Source organism: Drosophila persimilis, unplaced genomic scaffold (genome assembly GCF_003286085.1).
Source record: "Drosophila persimilis strain 14011-0111.01,24,50 unplaced genomic scaffold, DperRS2 tig00000124-arrow-pilon, whole genome shotgun sequence".
Lineage (NCBI taxonomy): Eukaryota > Metazoa > Arthropoda > Insecta > Diptera > Drosophilidae > Drosophila > Drosophila persimilis.
The window spans coordinates 2,502,256-2,525,176 of NW_020825294.1; the positions used below are offsets into that span (position 1 = coordinate 2,502,256).

The window sequence follows — 22,921 nt, forward strand, 5'->3', positions numbered from 1 at the left end:
AGCCATCGCACGCCCAGATCGGGCCATGAATAGCGGAGAAAATTAATATTTTTGATCCTTGATATCCTTGATCCTTGAAAAGGACTTCATAAAATCAGGGACATTTTTCCGATTACAGGAAGCCGTCGCATGCCCAAATCGGCCCATAAAGAGCGGAGAAAATGAATATTTGTGATCTTGGATGTCCTTGGTCCTTGAAAAGGACTTCGAAAAATCAGGGACATTTTACCGATCACAGGAAGCCGTCGCACGCACAGATCGGCCAACAAATAACGGAGAAAACAAAAATGGCTGATAACTGTCTTTAAAAATGTAGTTCAAGAAATCACCGATAGGGGCGCCACCGTACAACGAGAAAAAACCTCGCGTCAAATGGCCAAAATCTGGATGGGATACCAGGGGAACAGAAATCAGCAGAAGGTAACTGAAAAATTTGCGGTCCCCCAAAAGTATGCAACATGATTTTTTTTGCATTTCCTACAGTTGCTTTCTGCTGATTTCTGTTCCCCTGGTATCCCAGCCAGATTTTGGCCGTTTTCTCCGGTATTTGTGGGCCGATTTGGTCGTGCGACGGCTTCCTGTAATCGGAAAAATGTCCCTGATTTTTCGAAGTCCTTTTCAAGGACCAAGGACATCCAAGATCACAAATATTCATTTTCTCCGCTCTTTATGGGCCGATTTGGGCATGCGACGGCTTCCTGTAATCGGAAAAATGTCCCTGATTTTATGAAGTCCTTTTCAAGGATCAAGGATATCAAGGATCAAAAATATTAATTTTCTCCGCTATTCATGGCCCGATCTGGGCGTGCGATGGCTTCCTGTGATCGGCAAAATGTCCCTGATTTTATGAAGTCCTTTTCAAGGACCAAGGATATCAAGGATCGAAAATATTAATTTTCTCGGCTATTTGCGGCCCGATCGGGACGAGCGACGGCTTCCTTTGATTGGAAAAATGTCCCGGATTTAATGAAGTCCTTATCAAGGATCAAGGACATTTTCCCCAATCAAAAATGTTTCGTTTTCTCCGTACCTTGTGAATACTCTGAATAGTTTCCCTGATACAGCAAGGATTATTTTTCAATAGTTTTATTCATCATAACTTAACTTAAATAAAGAAATAAACAAGTTGAAAACATTTATATCTACTATATAAATATACGGGTGCTTATATCCTTAAACCTAACAACAACGATATCTATCTAGAATCTAGTAGACCGTGCAGCCCCTTCCTTGGTTGCCATAGTCAAAGTCCTTGTTGTCGATGGCTAGGTGGACAGGTGACGATGGCTTGTTAGGTTCCGATCTTGTAAGTGGTGCGCTTCTGCTGTGATAGGCGGGGGAAAATCGAATCCAGAAAGTTAGCTTGCGACATGTTCAGTGTATGAACTGCCACTTCTATACACCTTTTTGGTACTGGCAGGACCAATACCATTCTATAAATAAGGTAAAGTTTGATTGTTAGTGAAAGGATATTTATAATTTGTATTTATATATACAAAAACGTTAAGTTTTTTTCGTTTTCATATCCTGAAAGTACTTTTGAAATATATTTTTAGTACACCGAACTGCCGCTGACACTATGAGGGCGCCACGTAGATGCCATGCACAGTTTCATGATAGCGAACTTTTGTCAGAGTGACATTCGATATTTGTGTGTCATACCTAGAAATATTGAATTTTAGTCTTTTCTCAGTAGGCGCGAAGTTCAAATGTGTGGATTTTGTGTGATTACTGTGCACCCCTGCTTGTTTTCTTTTTTTTTGCTTTTAATACCCTTTTTGACATCGCCATTCTGTTGGTGGCATATAGGATCAGATCGGCGAAAACGCAAGAACAGGACGCTTGTTGTTCCGTTGATATTGATGCTCCTTTGGGGTTGGTTTTGCTCTTTTATTAATGTTTTTTATATTTTAAATATAGTTTAATATATGCAGCTATATAATAGTTATTTAAAATTTGAATACTACAGTTTTGTCGAATTATTTATAATTATGTTTACTCCGCCTCTGAAGGCGTTTGCTTTAAACTAAGGACTTTAAACTAATTTTTGTTGTGTTTGCTCCGATCGATCTGCGAGGCTACTGCTACTTACTTCCTCTATCCGATCCGATCCGATCCGCTTCGGTCTGGTATTGATTGCTACTCTAAGGTGCTAGATACGTATATCGTTAATTCATTAATTATACAATTGAAACAATTTAGTGCGGCTGCTTGCCGACGAGAACAGAACTGCTGCGATCGTTGATTAGTTGTTTTTTAAAACTATATAATACAATAAAGTCTTGGCGTTAAAATATAAATTGTTTAAACAAAATAATTAAATTATTTTGCGCTGGTTTTCTTATCTCACACACATGCACACACATTCAATAAATTAGTTAAACATTTTTCTGTTTGTACTCAAAACTGCTTCGACCCTGCGGCTGCCGGTGCATAGATACAAATGACAGACAATATCGATTCTGTTTCCATTTCCATTTCCGCTCCGATTCATAGTTTGGCCTTTCATAAGAAGCCCATGTCGAGGGCAGTGTATAGGGCGCGTATGTCGCTGTGGGCGGAGATGCGCCAGAAGGGGAAGTTCATGGCCTTGGCGGCGGACTCCTCTTCGGCGCCATCGCCAATCACCACGTAGGTGCTTTTGCGCCCGAAGCGTGTCACGATACGCTCGTAGCAGGTTTCCTGGCCTACAGCAAAAAAAAAAAAAGAAGACTGGCTAGTACTCGATTCCACTTGGAATGAATCCCTCTCTCGCTGTTCACTCACCGATTTTGTGCGCACTGTAGATGTTCTCGATGTTGAAGATGCTGCCCAGACCGAAGAGCAGCACCTTGGCCAGCGCCGGGGCCAGCTGTGTGGAGGTTACCAGCACGTTGACGCAGTTCTCGCGTTGGGAAATCATGCTGAGGCACTTGAGCGCCAACGTGGCCCAGTTGTCGGTGGCCACCTCGATCTCTGAGCGTATCTGCAGCCAGGCCTCACGCTTACCGGGTCCCAACAGCGTTCCGACACTGCAATAGAAGGGAAAAGATTTTGCGTAAGTGAAAATTCCCTGTGAAATGTGGATACTATTGGACTCAAATCGATTACTTACTTTCCCCTGTAGCTATTGTAGATATCCTTGATCTTGCGATAGCGAAACGCCAGCTTGCGCATCCAGTCCACGCCGCCGCGCACTCCCGTGGGTAGGCAGAGATTGGGAGGTGCGCCGGGCGGAGTGCCCGTGTGGAAGCCGTCGGTGGCAAAGTTGTAGGCGCTCAGGTCCTGGCCGTTGTCGTCGGAGCTGACGTCGTCGATCTGCACCTGATCGCACTCCTCGATCTCGTTGAAGAAGAAGTGCGTATCGGCCATGTTGAAGACCATTTCCTCCATGCGGAAGGCGATGGTCATCAGGGTGCTGTGGTCTTTGGTATAGCGATTCGCGTAGCTGCCCGAGAGCAGTGTGTGGAAGATGATCAGGGTCTCGTCCAGGTCCCAGACGAACACCCGCTCTGGCGGCTTCACCGCCTCACTGTTTCCCGTATCCGAGGCTGTGCTTCTTGTGGGGCTCGGCTGCTGGTGGCGTCTGCCGCGGGCGCGTCCCGTCTTGCCGGTGGGCGTGGTCTTGGTGGCCGATGCATTGGAGGAGCCCGCCGTGCCAACGCTGCTTCCCCCGCTGGAATTGAGAGCGGCCGCGGCAGCTGCAACAGCCGCAGCAGAGGTGGCCGTACCGCCGCTGGCCAGGCCCGAGGCGGCGTTGGGTGAGATCGGCAGCGGGGAGTGCGGCGAGTGGGTGGCGTGGTGCACGGGAGTCGTCGAGTGCGTGTCCGTGGGACTTTCAGAGAGGTTGGATGAGGCGGCCACATGGAAGCCGTGCCCGTGGCTGGCACTCGAGCTCGGGGAGCTGACGGCGTACGGCGAGTAGTTGGCCGGATTGTAGTAGTTCCCGTACTGCTCGTTGTAGTATCCGCCGTAGTCCTGCTGCGCGAAGTTGTTGTAGCCCGCGTACGGGTTGCTGTACAGCTGCGAGTTGTTGTTGCCCCCGCTGGCGTAGGTGGGAGTGAGATAGGCAGCCGCCGCAGCAGCTGCTCCCGGCTCCATCTTGGCCTGGCGGGCAGCCGTGGCAGCCGCATAGGGGGCTCCATATCCAGAATAGAAAGGCGGCGGCGTATACTGCTGCATGCTGTTGTAGTAGTAGTAGTCGTGCTTTCCGTCGTACACGGCCGCAGCCGCGGCGGCCACTGCCGACGAGTTGACAGCCGCCGCCGTGCTGCTGTCCAGCGGATTGGAGGCAGTGCATCCGTAGAGATTCGGTCCGCTGCTGACTGACGTCACCACGCCGTTGTCCAGCGCCGCATGCACTTGGCCGGGACTGCGGGACTCCGACTTGACAGCGGCTCCCGATCCACTGCCGTCGTGCGTCCAGTGCGACATCACAGATCCTCCGGTGACTCCATCCTCGACTCCAGCCCCGCCGCTGGCCTGCTGATATGTGGAGAAGCTGCTGCTGGCCGACTGGGCGAAGCTGGAGGCGGCCGCCAGGCTGCAGCTGCTCGGATTCGGATTGGGGTTCCCGTTCACGTGCGGATTACTGGCCGCATAGTGGCCGCTCAGCGAGGCCAAGGAGCTGATTGTCGGCTGCAGTGGCTGGCTCTGGGGCGGCAGTCCGAGCGGACTGCACTGGCCAACCCCGCCCACACCCACCCCAACGCCGACACCCACGCCCACACCGACGCTCATGGTGGCCCCGGCGCTACTGGGTCCATTGCTGGCCAACACGGTGCCGGGATGTGTCTGCTGCTGCTGCTGCTGTTGGCTCTGTTGTTGTTGCTGTTGCTGCTGTTGCTGTTGCTGTTGCTGCTGTTGTTGTTGTTGTTGCTGTTGCTGTTGGGTGAGGGGCTGGTTCTGCTGTTGTTGTTGTTGCTGTTGCGAGAGATTGCAGAGTCTGTAAAAAAGATAGATGATGAGTAAGGAGAGCCACTGATAGATGGGTATCTATGGTATCTATGGGGAGTGCCAAATAAGTGGCAGCATTTATCTCGAGATATCTGAACAGCAAAACAGGGAAAGATAATCTTAGAGCAGAGTTGCGGCCATAGATCCTTCAAACCCACTTCAAGTAGAGCTGCTAAAGAATCTGTAATGACTCACAAGACCTCTCAAAACATGGAACCCCAACACATGTACGTATACTCGGATGAATTCTGGATATCCATCAAATGCACATCCAAGAAAGAGAGGGAGGACGAGGGAGAGTGAGAGTGAGAGCCCCCGAACGAACCTTTGGCTCGTTAAGGAAACTCATAAAATGATTTCCAATAATCTTTAAACAACCATAAAATTAACGGCACGTTGTTCGTTGTTCCCTATGGGTATTGCCTGCCCCATAACCGAAGTCAAGTGTGTCCCAGTTCCAGTCTCAGTGGCAGACCCACAGCCAGACCCAGAGTCAGTTCCAGACTAAAGAGCTCTTTAAAATCTTGTCAAGTGTTATAAATATTTTTCTACGATCTCTCGCTGGCCTTTTTGCGTTCTGTTCTGCGTTGTTTACTTGGATTTGTGCAGAGAGGAAATCGTTTTCGGGATGCCTTTTCGGGGCACTTGAGAGGCTCGTTCTTGCCCCTGCCCCTGGCATGTGCGGACAATCCCCGGACAAGTCCCGTTCATCTGCATGCCCCTACGCCCCCGCCCCTTGCCACGGGGACATGTGTGCAGCAAATGTCGAATGCCCAAAAGAGCGGCGACAAATATTTTTTTATTTTTTTATTTTTTATTTTACGATTCGTGTTTCTTGTTGTTTCTTCTGTGTTTTCCCCCCTCCTCGCTATTATTATTTGTATTATTATTGTTTAAGTAGAAACGATTGCCGGACAAACGAGAAGTGCACTAATTGTAAAATCCTAAAGGGCCCCCAATAAAAATCAAATAAAAACCGAAAACTGAAGAATAAATCACCGAAAAAATACAAACACAACGAGACAATCAAAACAATGAAAAATGCTCAGACACACAAATTATAGAACAACGAGTGGAGGAGGAGTACGGGGGTGTAGGGGAGCGATGCGATGCGATAGACAAATGGGGGAGTATTTCTGGTAATACAATCCTTTTCGTTAGCAATTAAATGGAGTTGCCACCGCCACTCCCACTCCCGGCCCCACCCGCATACCACACAAAACACCGTTATACAACAATCAGATGGGCGGACCCAAGAGAGGGAGGGCGAGGGGGAGACTGTGGGTATGTGTGTGTCTGTGACCTCTTCTTGTCATTGGAAGAGATTCACTCTATCGCAGTTCTTTGTGAATATAGTTACTCGTATAAATTCCCATCACTTGTGTGTAGAATGCGTTTCATGAAATTGTTAAACATTTAAGAGCTTGATGATATATTCCATGCCAAATGGATTAAAGGATTCTTTAAAGAGCTCTGCTGAATAGGTTCTTAATTTTGTATGCAAATATATCTACTACCCTACAAATATCTTTAATATATTTAATTATCCCCAATTTCCTTCAATCAATAATAATGAGATGATTTGGAACCCCTTTCTCATGGATGTACATCATCTCCGATTCTTCTATTCTTTACCCCTTATGTTCTCCCTTTTTGTTTCTTCCGCCGTAACAATTTTTCATAATTTTAATAGGAAGGTAAATTAAGTGCCCAATTTCCAGAGGAATCTGACACCTCGAGATGATTTTCTTTGGTGGGGAGGGCAGGGCAGGGGAGGGGAGGGGAGACATTTATCTTGCGAGCAGAAGATGTGACACCAAAGGGGAGCAGCTGGGGAAAAGCATATTTTCCCTGTGAAAAACGACGCGTGCGCTGAGTTTGTGCCGGGGGTTTGAGTGCTCCCACATTTTGAGTGGATTTTCGCCCTCCGAATCTTGTGCGTTGAGAAAGAGTGGTGTGGTGGCCAATGGGAGATTTACACAAATTATAATGAACATCGTTGAAGAGCCAGAGAGTGGGAGTGGGAGTGGGAGTGGAGGGGGGCGAGGTCTTTAAGATTAAGCCGCAACTGTTGCCGCCCCGAAGCCCCTTTAAGCCGTTGGGCCTGCTCTGGCCAGGCCCTGCCCCTCTTGGCAAGTGTTAAGTGCTCTGACACTTTTCCGCTCATCTTCTTTGTCTCTGGGGTCGGCTCTCTTCAGTGTCACATCTGAAGCGTGCACCGAATTCTTTGAATCGTTCGAAACGAGGCATGTGTCAGGTTGTGAGGGCCACATGCAAAATACTTGTGAGCGTATGCCCCTGCCTCTCGCCTCGTTTCAATTGAAACCAATTGAAGACGGTTTTGTCCCCGTCTCCGTCCCTGACCAAGTGTGAGGGGTTTCCTTTCCTTTCCTTTCCGCTCCGCTCCGTTCTGTTCTGTTACAAATTGTCTACGCTTACAGCTGCGAACCTTTTGGAGGTCCTCGAGTGGGAAACAGTTGTGGGAGGAGTACCTACCGATTGCGTTCATGTGTATCCGTGTGCTCTGTCTTGGGACGTTTAACCTGCAAATCAGACGGGAAAAGTACACAAAATTTAGTTAAGAAAATACACAGAATAAAAGAATTATTGTATCTCGTACGAGTATTATATAAAGCGGAATAATTGTTTATAAACAACTCTCCACCTCAGACACTGATCGGTCTGGTCTGCTGTCTGCTGTCTCTCCTGTGGCCAGCAAATGCTGACTCCTGCACTTCCAGCAAGTGAAACTTTATTTGGGTTATATTATGGACTGTCTTGCCCGAAAAAAACAGCGAATTTTACATAATTTTGCCATCGCCACTTGCTGCCGCGACAGCGAATTTCGAATTGGCAGCCCCGGGGCCAACGTGCGTGGGAAAAAGTTTTATCGGGCTCAGAATTTCCTACTCAGAACTTGTCGGATGTACGGCGCCATTTAAGGGGCAGCTCAAGAGGGGGAATGGCGGGAAAGAGTGGTGGAGCAGCAGGTGGTGCGACAGATAGCATGGGCAGAGCTTTCGATAAGGAAATGTCACAGAAGCACATAGCTTTAGGTGATAAGAAGTGCGGAATGGAGGGAAGTGTTTGGGGAAGGCAGAGAGGATAATGATGGAATGAAGAGGAGTCTTCAAGGAGAAGAAGCTCGAGTTTATTCAAGGAGTTTGTATCGAAAGTAGATAGGAAAGTACAAAGAACTGGGAGGTTATACGAGGAAAACTGCTGGACTCTCCAACCCTAAAATAAGGGACACTCCATCCCTTAAAAAACTCAAGCACTAAGCGGCTAAGTAAGTTTGACAAATGCCAAATACAGCGAAAGGAAGCCCGAAGGCAAACAAATTTATGCAAATCGAACGGAAGCCAGATAAATCGACAGACAGACCCCACCCCACACCACCCCACCCCTTCCCCGGAGCCCCGACCCAATCCAGGTGCTGGAATGTGTCCTGCCCTTCCGTCCCCCTTCCGTCTGAGTTTAGCAGCGACATTCCAAAAAAAAAGTTGAGCTCCTTTCGGCTGACAGCTTCTCCGGGGCGAACAGATCTCCCGATGGCCACACGCACGCACTGTCCATCATCTGGCGATCCGTCGGTGGCGGATGGGGGGGTGGGGGCGTGCAAATTTGTCGTCGGGCAACACGCGCATGCGCGACGACCGCTCCAACGGTAGCGTTTCAGCGCGCATCGCCTGGAGGCCGACCCGTGAGCATCGGCCTCGAGAGCATCGAGCATTGCGTGTTGCACGAGCATCCGAATGCGAATCCGAATTCGAATCTCAATCTCCTTCTTCGTATGCAAAAAAGGCAGAAACGAGTGGAAAGGGGTGAGCAGGGGAGAAGTGTTGTGGGGTGGGGTGCTTGCAGGAGATGAAGAAAAGATCCAAATGCAACCTTTTACTAAACTAATTTATGGCACAAGCTGACAACGTAAACATTAACACAGACAACGGACAAGAGCAGAGAGCAGCGCTGGGAGTGCGCGAGAGCCAGGGGGCTGGTCAAAGCTGGAGAGATCTGCAGAGCGAGCGGGAGAGACAGAGAGAGAGAGAGATAGAGAGAGGGAGAGGGCGAGCTCGCTGTAGACCTGTTTTCGAGCATCTTTAACGAAATTCCTGTGATCGTAATCTCTTTGTCTCTTCTGCTGCTTTAGAAGAAGATTAAAACACACACAGACGGACGGACAGCGAGACAGAGAGACGGATACAGAGAGGAACAGCCACAGCCACAGGCAAACAAAAGACGACAAGAAGACGGCGACAAATTTTTTATTAACCTGGCCCTAAGCCTGCCCCTGCCCTTGCCCCCGACCCTGATTTCGACTCGACTCCGACTCGGACTCCGACTCGGGGGATGCCCCCATCCTCAGGGCCGCCTGCTCGATAAGCATCAAAATTTGTTTCTTCTTCTTCGGGCCCTATCCCCTTTCCCCTAACCTCACTGACCGACCATCCTTTAACTTTAACACTTTGGCACGTTAATTACGTTCGGGGCCACAATCGTCGAATCGTCGAATCATCGTATAATCAACAATCGCCAAGTGTCAATCGCTGGGGCCATAATCAATATTTTGACTCTCCAAAGTCCCCTCCTAAGCGCAGCTCTTCGACAGAGCTCTTCTCTTTGTCATAAATTACATGCAGCGCGTATTGTCGCAGTTGAATTATGGCGTGTTAATTTTTACGATTACGGCTTAAACTTAATTAAAATGTGATTAATGTCGCTGCCCGAGCCGAAGCCCAGCGTCCGGCTTTTGTGGGCCAGGCTCTTTAAATTCTCATAAACCCAGTCCCAGCCAGACCCGGAACCCAGAGAGCGTGAGAGAGAGAGAGTGGAGTGGAGTGCGAGTGGCAGGGACCTGTGCGAGTGCTGTAATTTATGCTCTATTAATATTTCTCCTTAAACATTCAACATCCAGCTGTACTTTCTGTGGAACCCCCTGCCTCCGCTCCTCCAATAAACCCATGGAAGTCGTCTACGTTCGACGTTCGACGTTCGTGATGTTTCCCCAAAGATTTTACTTTGTCTTAGACCTAGGCACAGGCCTCCATAAAAGCTGGTTGATACTCGTCGTATGTCTGGTATGTGGTTCCATTAAATCTTATTGAGATGCTGATTTGGGAAAGAGTTTTGCCTATAGGAAATGTCGAAAAGGGATAATTGACAGATCTTCAAAATTGTGGTAGTGCCATAAGGAAGATTGCCTGCTTTAGAGGGAGTTGTATTCAAGATCCCCAACATGATTTGACTTTTTACAGTTGTCACATCCCAAATTAAGCCGATTATTGGATTGTATGGTGGTCAGGTGCACAATGTATATAATCTTAATCCCCATTTAGGTATTCCTGCACATCTTCCAGGGAGTCTATTAAATGCTTGTCTTCTTATAATCGGGATTATTCTCAAAGAATAATAAATATTCTATAAAAGGGTGGAACTGAAGGGTTATCGAAGTCTGTTGAATCTTTAAGAAGTATTATAATGGGAGTTAACTCTGAAAAAGTCATAAAACTAAACGATGTCCAAACATGTTCTAGCATTTAAGCTAAGTTTGATTTATGTGTCTAGTTTTCCATGACATCAAACCAACTAATAGATCACTAGCCCCCCAATAAACAACCTCAAACTCTTGGATCAATAACCATAACCAGTATCCAAATCTCCTTTGCAAACTAAAGTTGGTTACTCCATGGCTAGGGGAAGCCCCACAATCGCACCACCAAGGAAGCTGCCAATAGCAATAATAACAATAACCATAGCAATGGCAATAGCAATAACATTAACATTAACCGACGGCACAGCCACAGACTGAAAGTGGTTTCCACATCACTTGTAGAGCTTCTCTTGTTCATACAGATAGTAGTGGTAGATGCTTAGAGATATTGGAAATCTCAGCAATATGATTATTTGATTACCTTTGGCTCGATCATTTTGTCAATTAATCCGCAGCGCGGGGCTGCATAGTTGTAGGGCATGAGGGTGACCATTCTGAAGAACTTTCACTAGGAACACACACACGAATAATGAGGGGATTCCGATCCCGATTCCGATGATCCGGCGATAAAGATGTTTTGATATCAAAGGCCTTTTCAGTGGATTAACACGAGGCACAAGGCACACATCACAAGAGGAGAATTAGTGGAGGTATACACGGGAAATATCTATTAGATTTTCGGGTTCTAGAGACTCGACGACCACCGACTCGACCGGTTCCCGTAGCGTACGCTTTGAATGGCTCGAATCGAATGAATGTGAGTGTGGATGAAGCACCACCAGCAGCCCCGGGGAAACACTCAGCACTCAGCACTCAGCACTCAACCGCTCAGCACTCACAGCACTCGGCCGCTCAGTGCCGATGTTTGAGTGAAAATCGCAGCATTGGATGGCGGCGGGCAGTCGGAACGAGTTCGTGCGAGCAGTCGGCGCGCATATGGCCGACTCTTTTCCGCACACACACGCTGCTGGGCAGACTCCGCCCCGTCGGCACAGGGGTGGTCGGCCGGTCCTCCACAGCCAGCAACCACTTTTCCGTGCGTAAAGTTTTGTTTGGAGTTTTTTTTTTGGAGTTTGTGATTTTCTCTCCCTGCGAGATGCGGGCGAACAATGCCCATTGTCAATGGGGATTTGCCGCTGGCTCTCCAGCGCCATTCGAAAGCCGTGTTCCTATGCGCATAAATTAATTACCAATGCGAGGGCCTCTCCGGTCCCTCTGGCGATCCGATGCTCTGGTGGGCCATCCATCCATTCCGGCACATTATACAAATTAATAAACTAATCAGATGAGTATTCCGCATACTCCCATTTTCAATGGGAACCGACAGCCATTTTATGGCAATCATAAAACCCGCAACAACAAAAATCTCGGGTAATTCAAGACGCTCCAAAAAGTTATTGGTTTGGGCGGTTTCTGTTTTTTTGTGTGCTGCTCAATGCGGACGGATCCGTAACGTATTAGAAAAGGAGCTCCCCGAATACGAATAGTATTAAATACAGTCATGTATGGGCATGTAAGGCGAGACGAAGCGTGCTGGCTATGGCCAGCCGATACACGATATCTCCTCGCACTGTGTCGGGTATGTCTGATGTCTGACCCGCGAGTGCCACAAAACAAATTGGCATCTAATCAAAATCACAGAGAGCCTAAACCATTCGTGAATCACTTTCGCTGATAATTGGGAGCAATAAACACGATGGCAGGGCTTTAAACTGAAGATGGGTTCAGCTTTAATTTGTGTGGAATTTTGTGGGATATTTGAGACTATAATTGAAGATATATTATTTCCCTTTAAAGCATGGCTATCATTGGCTGGCTGTATGTAAACATGTTTCCATAGACCAGATTGCATGAATATCGACCCTTCTCATAATCAGTTCTGGGTACAGTTTAAAACCAAAGCCTAAAGCCCTCAATATAACATTACTGATCCAGAAACACTCCTGTGTCCTATCACACACAATCCACAATTGCAGGTTTATTTATATACAAAAGCCCGACGCCGTTGCTCGAAGCAACTTGCAAACGATTTTTATTGATTTAACACTTAATTTTTGCTCCGCTCAATCGTCTAAACAAACATTGTCGGGGAGTCCAGTCTCGGTCCGGGCGCCTGCAGATGAGGTTTCACGTAAACACAGAAGCAGATTGCAGTTGGAAAAACAAAATTCGACTCATATGCAGTGGAATTCTGACCAGAAGCTTACTCACTCACTCACTCGGGAGGAAAAGTGAAAACAAAAGTCGGGCGAAAGTAATTCGAATCGAAGGGCTTCAAGGGGCAATCTTAATTATCGATTTCGGGATGGAAGGGTATCGTTTTGTATCCTTTGTTTTTCCTTAAAACAGCTTCAAATGTGTTGAATGGCGCAGGACCCCCGATGACCTCTTGAGGAAATGGTTAGCTGAGTTGGGCATTAAATTTGCCTTAATCGCCTTAGCACGATCGTGAGACAACATGTCGTCAATTATATCTACGATGATCAGCAGCGCATACCCCACCCACTGGGCCTGCTCCTGTCCTCAGTATAAACTCGTATCTCCCCCTAAATATCCCCCCGCTTTGAGCATCTTCTGTAAACAAATCTGCGCACAATTTGCTGCATTTGCAGATATTTCTTGGGGCCTCGGTCTGGTATGGTCTGGCATGTTGCTGAGACTTGCACATTTGTCGTGGACCGGTTGCCGATCGTCCATCCTGTTCTCCTCCATAGAGACCCCTGCCCCTGCCCCCTCCCTTTTGGTTGAACGTGCTGATCGTGCGACTGCCGCACAATGGTGGCTCAGAGATCGGCCAGGGGGGGGCTGGGCCCGAAAGTGTTTAAGATTTACGTTCGGTTTTGATCGGCCTGGACCTCCCCGAGTGTTGTATTAATTTTACACAGCTCTCGGCCCAGACGAGGAGGAGGCACTGAGCATTGGCTCGGAGATCGGGGATCGGGGATCGCAAGGCCTGTTGCGGGCGCCATTTTAATGCCAAAGTTTTAACACCTGAGTCGAGCACATTTGTTGCCATGTTCGCATTCTTACAACTTGATCTGGGCCCTGGCTCTGGCTCTGGCTGTTCCTGTGGCACATCTAGATAAGGACTTCAGACTCTAAAACATTGAATGGCTTGTTTCTTGTCATTTTGTTGTGGTCTCCCTGCGCAACTCAAGTCTGCCTCTTCTGTTCTTTTTCTGCTGTTCTGATAGGTTCCCCAGTTCAAAAGTCAACGGGGAATGCGTCATTCGAATTGGCATAAGCCTAGGAAGTGGGTCAATTTTGGCTGATTACAGAGACATTTTTGATGTGTCAGCACATGCCAATGTTGTGAGGCATCCATCCATTCATTTGGCAATTTTCCGAGTGCACTCCACTCCAGGCGAATCGCTGAGCCATGGAACCACACAAAAATTACAAAAAAAAAGAAAAGAGTAGAAAACAAAATGCAGGGAGCCACAGTAAAATACTTCATTTGCATGTTGGCACGAAGCAAAGAATTATTCCATTATTACTCCGCCTCCTTCTCCTCCTCCGAATAGAATAGACCGTTTATGCTGATTCTTTGCTTGGGGTTTCTTCGTTTTGTCAGGGAATTCTCTTCAATGAAAAGAACAAAAGATTGTGTAACCGAAACGCTTTATAGACAGAATCAACAGAATACTGTATGCACTTCCCCTTGATCCGCTTTCCACACAGCTCCATCAATTCCCCAGAAACTGGCGAAAACCCATAGCTTTGCCGGTACATATTGTATTTCCTTTGGAAAACACACACATATTTTCCACTTGTGTAAATATTGGTCTCAAAACACTCACTTCTCCAGTGAAATCTCAGACAATCAGCTGTTCAGCCGATCGGCCGCAGATAAATACGATCGTAAATCATTCAAATGTTGTATGTCCGACCGCTTCCAGCTGAGAAATATATAGATTTCAGATTTGAGACAACTATTTTATGGTCGGGCGATCGTTAAAGTGTGGATATAACACTGGGGCCGCCAACTACTGTGCTGGTTCCATAAAAAAGATGAACATAAACTTTTCTTTAATGAAAAAAGGCCCCCAGAGGAGGAGAATGAAAACAAAGACTTGAACTGTGGGCGTTTTGCTGGGTCTCGCTGGGTCTTGCTGGGTCTCGCTGGGTCCCCGATAAAGAACGAAAATAAACCGCGTCAGGAATTGCATTCTACGATTCACTTGCCCCCTCCCACCCCAGTCCCGATCATGAGGCTGATTGAAGCTGATTATGATGATGATGATGGCCACCAGGGTAGAGCCCGAAACGGTTCGTTTATGCTTTCATTCTGGAGAAAAAATTATGCGGAACCTGTGTTTGTGCTCCGGGCACGTGCCGATCCGGGAGTGTTACAGATGGAGGTCATGCCCAGGGGGCAGGCGGGAGGCGGGAGGCGGGAGGGGGTTTGGCAAGAGAGAATCGCCATGGTGACCCAAGTAAAACAAACATTGGTCAGGAATTTCATTAAAAGCCAGACCCCCACACCCCAGAGCCCACATAGCCGCTTCGGGAGCATAACGACTCTATGTGGCGTTCTCTTGGCAACCAATCCCCTCGCTCCCCATCCCCTCGTGCCGCCCAACAACCTGCTGGCCCACCCACAGCGAGAAGTGTGTCGCCTGTCACTGGGAATGAGCATCAAAACTCTTGGCCTGGAGTGTGGGGAGAGCAGTACGGTAAGGTACGGTACGTGATGGAGTGGTGATTGCTGTGCGGTGCGGTGGAGTGTGGGTGTGGAGTGGAGGGGTGCAAGGGGTGTGGGTGTACAGCACGGTTTACCTGTGGGAACGACTCTCTAATTAATTTAATTATGCGCTCTCGTCTAGCGCGTGTCAAAACGCGAAACAACCAACAACAAAATTAAATACTCACGCCTCGCTGGGCCCTAATCAAATGCGCCCTCAACTATGCAACGCGAACATATGCTATGGATAAGCCCAGTACCCTGGAGGCCCAGGGGTGGCAGGGTGTGTTGGACTAGAGAGCACACCCACTCTGATGGTCGAAAGAGGGGGGCTCCGCGAAGGCTAGTGGGGTAGAGTATGTTATTGCCACAGTTCCTGCAGGCATTTCAGATGAGTATAAAGTATAGTCATTCAAAGAAGCAACTTTTACTAATGTTTCCAGATATATCTTAGCCTTTTTTGGTAAGGTTTCAAACTTCAAACTTAACTTCTTTACAGAGTAATCCTGCGTCGACTCCTCTGTTAGCGGCCCTTAACAATATTGCGTTGGTTCCCCTTTTTTTTAAGCGTTGCCAAGCCTATGAAATTGTGTGCTCTCATCCCAATCGGAATCCTCACGGCAACGCCAACGGCCACGATGAGGCATCGCTGACAAATTGAATTTGTAAACTTGCCCCCGCAACAACAACAAATCATCGGAGACCCCCAGGGATGCTGCTGCTGCGGATGCTGCGAATGTTATGGATGATGGTAATCCTACACCTATACTCGTGCACGTACTCGCACCCTATCCATGTTACGCTCCTCTGGACGGACTTTCTAACTCGGTTTCAGCTCGCTGAGTTCTCCATCTCCATCCCCTCCCATCATCGCACCCTTACTGCCCGCTCATCTCCCACTCCCACTTCCACTCCAAACCCCCCCTCACAATCGCGTTTCCGAAAGTGATGTGAAATTATAGAAGACCCGCTTTTTGGGTGGTTTTCTGTCCTCGAGGGGGGCGTGTCAATCCAGTTTGGAAAAAAATAACACATACACAATTATTAACACTTATTAATGTTGAGGTTTTTGCGTATATGGCACCCCAGGGCTTAAATTAAAGTCATCCCAAGTGCCAAACAGCTGCCTCAAGTGCCGCACTTGAGTGTCGCTCCTCGAAAAGGGGGTTGCAGCAATATGGGGCAGGAGACCCCGTCGCCGTCCCCGTTCCGTCCCCGGCGGACTCTGGGCTTTGTCGTTGTTTAAGTAGTCATTAAGATTGAGTGTGGATAAGATTTTTTCACAGCTGGCAGTCCGCACACACCCCGCGTTTCCCTCACGTCCTGCAATTAGCCCACAACCTTTGACTTTTCGCAACTGCCTTCACGGCTACGGCTACGGATCTGGATCTGGATCTAGGGGGGCCAGGGGCCATCCTATTGACAGCTATTGTCTTCTAATTAAACAACAATGTTGACCTTATTCCCAAGATGTCACGGTTCGGGTTCAACGATTCCGAAAGTTCCTTTAATTTTCCACGTTTTTTGGTTGGAAAAATTCTTGCAAATTATTACAGAAAATGTTGGGAAAATTTCGGTTTCTTTGTTTGTTAATTAAAAACGTTGATTGCAACCCTTCAAGGAGGCGATGGTTAGTCCCTTGAGTTGTCCTTCAGGTGTGTCTTAACCCTTTCAAGGGTGTTCCACCCTTCCGGGGGATAATCATCTGACAAGAAGAGTTCTTTGTCGCAGGGAAGACGTTACGGAGGGTAGTGTGTGAACATTTCTTTACATTTATTTCCCAATTTAAATCAAAGCAATGAAACCTGCTGAATAACCAACCAAATGATTGCCCAAGTTAGCCAGAAATCACTCCATTAAAGCCAGAAAGCCAGAGGGGGAGAGGGATTCCCTTCTGAACCGCAAACTGTGCCAACTGTGTGCAACACTTCGACTGGCGACCGGCAACTGGCAACTGGCAACCGAATACTTGCACCTCCCTCCCCTCCCCTCCCCTCCCCCACGGAACGACTATCAATTTCAACGTATGTGGCAGCCCTAAAGTTGCAGCAGATCGGTTTCATCCAGCAGACCTTGGCCACATTTAACTTTTGTGCTGCTTCTGTTCCACAACTGTGCAAAAAATAGCAACGAAATGGTGTAAAAAACCATCCATAAAGACAGTTGACTATTTCCGCTCCGAATAGCTTCAAAATCTAATTGCAAGAGGGAAAACCACTTTAGATATGCGAAAGAAAAGCTGAAGAGCAAGAACCAACTGTTGATGGGACAACTTTCCATCAGCGACCAGCCACGAGGAACAGGTGCTCTCTGGGATTGAACCGGAATCGACATCTTTATCGAAATCGGAGGCTAAGCCCCTCAGCCCCCCACTCCACACACACCGCACGGCTCTCGGAGCTCTCAGCACTCTCTCCTCTAGACGATCCCGAATATCGGAATATCGAATTTCGTTTTACCGCCTCGCCAATCAATGGGCGAAAGGTGAATGATTTGTTTGTTGGCATTTTGGCTGCCAATTGTCCAAAGTCTGCTTCTGCCGCTGCCGCTGCCACTGCCACTGCACTTTTTCCCAAGCCCCGGGAAATGGAAGGAAAATGTGCAACGAGGAAATCTGATATTTTTTTTGTGCTGCTTAGAGGGCCTGGAAAATTGCTCGGGACCGGGTCAGGCCCCTGAACGGGCCAGGCATTTCGTGGTAAAAATTATGAAAAAATTCAAGAAAAAGAGAAAAAAAAATTGTCACGATTGCTAACGAGCAATGGCTTCCCTTTCTCCTTCCCCATCCCCATTATCGCTAGAATTGTCTCCCATCCGCTCGTCGCTCCTGTCTCCCATTCACCCCGTCGAGTCAAAGGTCGCACAAATTTGTCTCAGAAAAAAACCGCTTAATTGGTAGGGGTATGGGGAAGGGGTAGGGCTGAAGGATGGGGTGCTTGGGGTGTGTGGGAAGGGCAGCTGCCTGTCTGCGCCTGTGACTGACAACAGCCACACCTAAGTGATCCCGCGGACGAGGAGGAGCAGAGGAGGCCCCAGCCGGAATCTTATCATGCTCCAAGCTGTCTGCCACTTGATTGAACCGGAAATGAGGCGCAACCGCAAGATGGAGTCTTGTTTTCACAGGCTGCGACCACTTGACCCCGCTCAACCCTCTGGCAGTGACACTGTAAAGGAGATTCAAAGTGAACCGAATCGGATACCTCGGAGCACAGGGAACCCCTTTTCCCTCCACCGCATCGTATATATAGCCAGCCATTCTCCTACAAAATGTTTTACATCAATTTTGTTGTTGCTTAAAGTGCCGCCGAACGGAGGAGAGCGGCACCAGCGGCAGCGGCAGCATCACTTTTACCCCAACTGTCAAATAATTATGACAAGTTCATTTCGTCGCACTTTTGCTCATTTGTTTAGCTCCCATTTATATCTATTTTTTCCACAATTTTAAGAAGAATTTTCCTGTAAGCATCAGCAGAATCAGAGCCATCTCTCCACCAATTACCGGAGCGTTGTAAGATTCCGTGATGCTTTTTGATGTGACAGATGCGTCTCCGTATCGGCTGTGAGGTGTGCTTTGCTCCACAGATCGTATTGCTATATACAAAGCAGTTTCTTGGCTCTTTGGGGGGGTTTTTTTTTTACTACTGTTACTCAAAAGTATGCTAGGATTTATGGAGGATCCATGCAATATTTTATAAAGAATATCTTCACTTCTTGTTACCTAAACTACAAAATATACTAGCTTACTCTAAAAATATAGTCTCAAAGAATTTTGGGGACTGAAGATCGTCTTTTAAGATTACATTTTTACTAATAAATTTGAATATGTACGCATTAGATCACTCCTCAGTCACTGTCGATCACTAATCTGCTGATCTATTCGGAGCAATTATTCATCGAAATCTGCCCCGCAAAGAGTTCTGTACTATATATAGGAAAGTGCTGGGCTATCTATAGACGAACGGCAGCTCAAAATATGCTGTCGAAAGTGACAATTGATTGCGTACAGACCTTTTGTCATTTCTGGTTTATTTCTGGACTGCTACCATTCAAATTTAGACCAAACCAAGCCAAAAGACGAACAATGAGTCATGAGACAGGGACCTGGAATCTGGGATATGGGATCTGGGACACGGGATCCGGGGGCAGAGACAAAGCAAATCCCTCTCTTGAGGTACAAATATTTGCAATCATTAGTGAGCATTAGAGATCGGAATCCAGCGGAAAGGAAAGGACAACCATCAGACATCAGGTTGCTCTAATTTTCTGTACATCTTCCTTCCACAGTAGGAAGGCTGCTGCTGCTGCTGACAGGCGACATAAAACAGGATAAAAAGGACTAAGCAGCGTCGCCAGTTGAGCGGATTATGAACAAAAGGAAATCACTCTCTTTCTCTAGGAGTGGGCCCAAGGGATAAACCTGCTGCTCGGCTCTCCCAAGCCTCGTATTTTGTCCCTGAATGTAATTCAAGTATTATTCATGCAAATTTATGCCATACATTTTGTGGTTTTCTCAAGGAATCAGGAATTATGTCATGCGTAAAGTAGGCGATAAGCTTCGACATGCAAAGGTTATCCGAAAGGGGAGCTCCACTGAGACAGAACTGTTCTTCACCTCTAAACCAGAGAACAAGAATAAGCCCAAAGTTAGGTAACTTTTTCGCCATCTAAAAATTGATTATTCAGTGAAATTCCGTGGGTAACTGGTCGGCAGTTCTTTTGGTTCTTCTGTGCTTCTTCTCTGTGCAAATAAACAGAGAACAGATGCAAGGAAGCCCCTGAAATCACGTTGACAACGAGCATAATCATCATAGTCCAATACAAAACTCGTGCCAGAGCTCTCCAGTGGAGAGCTTCTCCGTTTTCGAGATTTGTTTATTGATCTAATCGGCAGAGCATTGACCATGGCTACCGAAATATTGCGCAGATTCGCTGCCGAGATAACAGCTTGGCGAAACTTTTGAATAAACAAACAAACAAGTTCATTTTCTGGAGCATATTGGACACCACTTCGATCGATCTCAGTCGTAGAGAGCTGCTATGCCGTAACAGGTAGCCAGAGAAACAGAAAGGGAGATTCTGCACTTCCTGTGCCACGCCCCAGGCAAACATTTGCCACTTAAGCCGGAGGCAGCGCACACAGGACATTCAGCGGAGGACAAAGCGGATTAACAGCAGGCGGAGAAAGATGTCCGGGGGATATAACAGATTCACAGATTCACAGATTATGCTGTGTAAAATGTCGCCGGACATTTGCAGACCACATACCCGTATAATGAGCTGGAGTCCCGGGTCGCAGGACTTCCCCAAAAAGGTATTCCCTCCGCCATACCCGAAATAACATTTAAATTTAAGTTTTGGGCGTGGCTGTAATGGAGAGCGCCCACAAAATGAGCAGCGGAAAACGAATTAAAATCCTTATTTCATCTGAAAAACCCGCAGAGGCAAAAGTCCTGCGGGCCCACGCCCTTATAGACGGGGGCTGCGAGGGACCGGGACCAGGGACCCCCAGCTGAAATGTTTCTGCTCCCTGGTGCCTGTTTGAGGTCCTTCCCCTGATCCATCCTGCATTGTTTGTTGTTATAATGGAAGCAGCAGCACCGAAAAGCGCAAGGCATCTGCACGGCACGGTATGTCCTTTTGTACATTTTGCTGCTCCTTTCCGTCTACTCAAATTTCAATGAAATTATCCTCACGGCATTTCACGTCTGGCCCTCTCTTTCTGGCATGCTATACCTTTCTCTTTCTATCTGCCTCTTTCTCTCTCTGTGTGTGTGGAACAATGCCGAATAACATTTTTCGCTGAATTTATTTGCTAATGGCCTCGACCAACACTCTGGCGCTGTCTCTGCTCTGCCTCTACTGCTGCTGTCCTTTCGCTTCGTCCTTTTTTGCATTTGCATTTATGAGATTTTTGTGTTGTCTCTGTTTTCTGTCAAATAGATAAACAAAAATGGCGGCAAGCGACGCTTTTTTGTGTGTGTTTGTTTTCCTTTGGCTTAGTGCCTTCCACATCGCATCGATGGAAGCCATTTTGTTGGATGGCAGGAATGGAAAAGGAAAACTTTTGTTTGTCCCTGGCAACGCCGGCAGCGAAGACAACGCTGGCAACGCCAACAACCTCGCAAATTGCTTTGCTCCAAAACTTTGCTCAAGTTACGCGGGCGGCGGGGGGCAGCTCACTCGTAAATGGGATGCCAAAATGGGATGAGAGAGAGAGCGAGAGAGCGCTGGAGCTGCCCTGGCAACCCTGGCAATCAATAGACAGAACTCCAGGACTCGCACAAAGACAGACAGAACTCCAGGACTCGTACAGAGACAGACGGAACTGTCAATCAAAGGAGCCAGCACTGAAAGACGACGGAGGATTCATGGATACGTGAAAAATTCCGATCTAAAGATCTTCAATCTCTGCAGCTCTTGACCTACTGCCTTTTTGGGCTCAGGATCCTTTTTGTGGTTTTATTTCTGGTCAGATGATTCCCACTCGATCGACAGGATACTTCTGTGTTGTGTGCCTTTTGTGCGCACTTAAGCTGAAAATTCCCTTTTGACTACTGTCCTGCATTGTCTGCTGCTCCTGGCATTTAAAGGATCAGAAATGGCCAAATGCGCAGTAGCATCTTTGATTTCTTACAGTTCACTGTACAGTGGAAGCTTATCTGAAGCAATCTTTCGGCCAGAAGCATCTTTCAGAACTAGAGGTTTGTAATTATGAATAATTGATGCGGAAAATATGATCTGGAGTACTCGGAGTCAGGTTTTAAGAGCCTATAGCTCTTTCTTTGGCTTCTGCTTTGGCTGTAATCGTAACGTGTGGGTTATGCAATGTGTGTGTGTGGTCTATGGAAAATACAGTTCCCGAGCTAATACTTGAGAGAAGCTATGCAGCGATATTTAAATGTATCAAAATTCTTGAAAATTCGACTCACTTTGTAGTAATCCAGTGTTGAAAAGTTCTGACAGGGTACATTATACAACATATTCCAGGTGTTGTAGTTGCTGCTGGGACACTGTCGAAAGCTGCACATTGGAAATGTTAGAATTCACAGTTTGAAAGTTTCCTTGCCATGGCACAGACTTTTTTGTTGGATAGATAATGCACACACACAGACACAGATCAATTATAAATATGATCGTTTGATTGAAGTGTTGAATAATTATTCGGTTTTATTGCACGGCGCACGACACTCGTCGAATGAGCGATGAATGGACATTAAATTGTGTTAATCGAGCAGTTCCGTTACGCAAATTAATTTGTGCCAAATTAATTTTTTACGATGTGAATGAATGAATGTATTTTTTGCTCTTACGCTGGAGCTCTACGGCTGGCTCTGGTTCTGTTTCTGTTTCTGTTTGCGGTTTCTCTGAGCCGACGGGTCGGAAGCTTTTTTCATACCGATGTCGAATGTCGATGTGGTCCACTGTGGCTCTCGCCCGAAATATGACTTAAAGCTGCATGCCCGATGCTCGGTGCTCGGTGGTCGGTGGTCGGTGCTCGTCGCCTCGGACCCACAAAGCTGTCGACGTCGTCGCCGTCGTTCGCTCTCTCTCCCTTGCTCCCCGACGAACTCGAGATCGCGGTGCCCTGTTGCCGTCTCGCTTCGCACGCTGCCTGCCCTTCGGCAGTGGCATGTCTGGCTCTCGCTCTAACCTTAGGGCAGGCACAGGCACACCGTTTTGAGTGAGTTTTCGTTCCACTCAGGGGGCGGCGCATCAGGACTTTCACTCCATCTCGCAGCTCTCCAAGCGTAACGGAACATTTTGCGAGAGGAAGGCAGGCAATGCGCGGAGTTGGCAGTCCTGGCTGCGGG

The 22,921-nt window shown here is 47.5% G+C and overlaps 1 protein-coding gene across 2 annotated transcripts; it reads right to left on the reverse strand.

The window, feature by feature from the left end:
- Window positions 1-2,335: 2,335 nt before the first annotated feature.
- On the reverse strand, window positions 2,336-22,516 carry LOC6593770 (developmental protein eyes absent). Of its 2 annotated transcripts, none has more exons than XM_026987734.1 (5): window positions 22,040-22,516; window positions 7,432-7,478; window positions 3,095-4,924; window positions 2,767-3,011; window positions 2,336-2,687 (listed from the first exon to the last, which is right to left on the reverse strand). In XM_026987734.1, exons 1-5 carry the CDS (start codon window positions 22,136-22,138, stop codon window positions 2,506-2,508), a joined length of 2,403 nt encoding a protein of 800 aa, XP_026843535.1. In that variant the 5' UTR covers window positions 22,139-22,516; the 3' UTR covers window positions 2,336-2,505. The 2 variants fall into 2 exon arrangements, with proteins under 2 accessions (XP_026843535.1, XP_026843536.1); XM_026987735.1 differs by lacking the exon at window positions 22,040-22,516 and adding an exon at window positions 10,848-11,153.
- Between the last annotated feature and the right edge of the window lie 405 nt (window positions 22,517-22,921).

Coding starts and splice junctions, on each gene's coding strand:
- LOC6593770 (XM_026987734.1), bottom strand. CDS start 22,138: ATGTGCAGCTTTCGACAGTGTCCCAGCAGCAACTACAACACCTGGAAT. Junction 7,479..22,039: donor CAACACTGGATTACTACAAA/GTGAGTCGAATT, acceptor TCTGATTTGCAG/GTTAAACGTCCCAAGACAGA. Junction 2,688..2,766: donor CTACAGTGCGCACAAAATCG/GTGAGTGAACAG, acceptor TTTTTGCTGTAG/GCCAGGAAACCTGCTACGAG.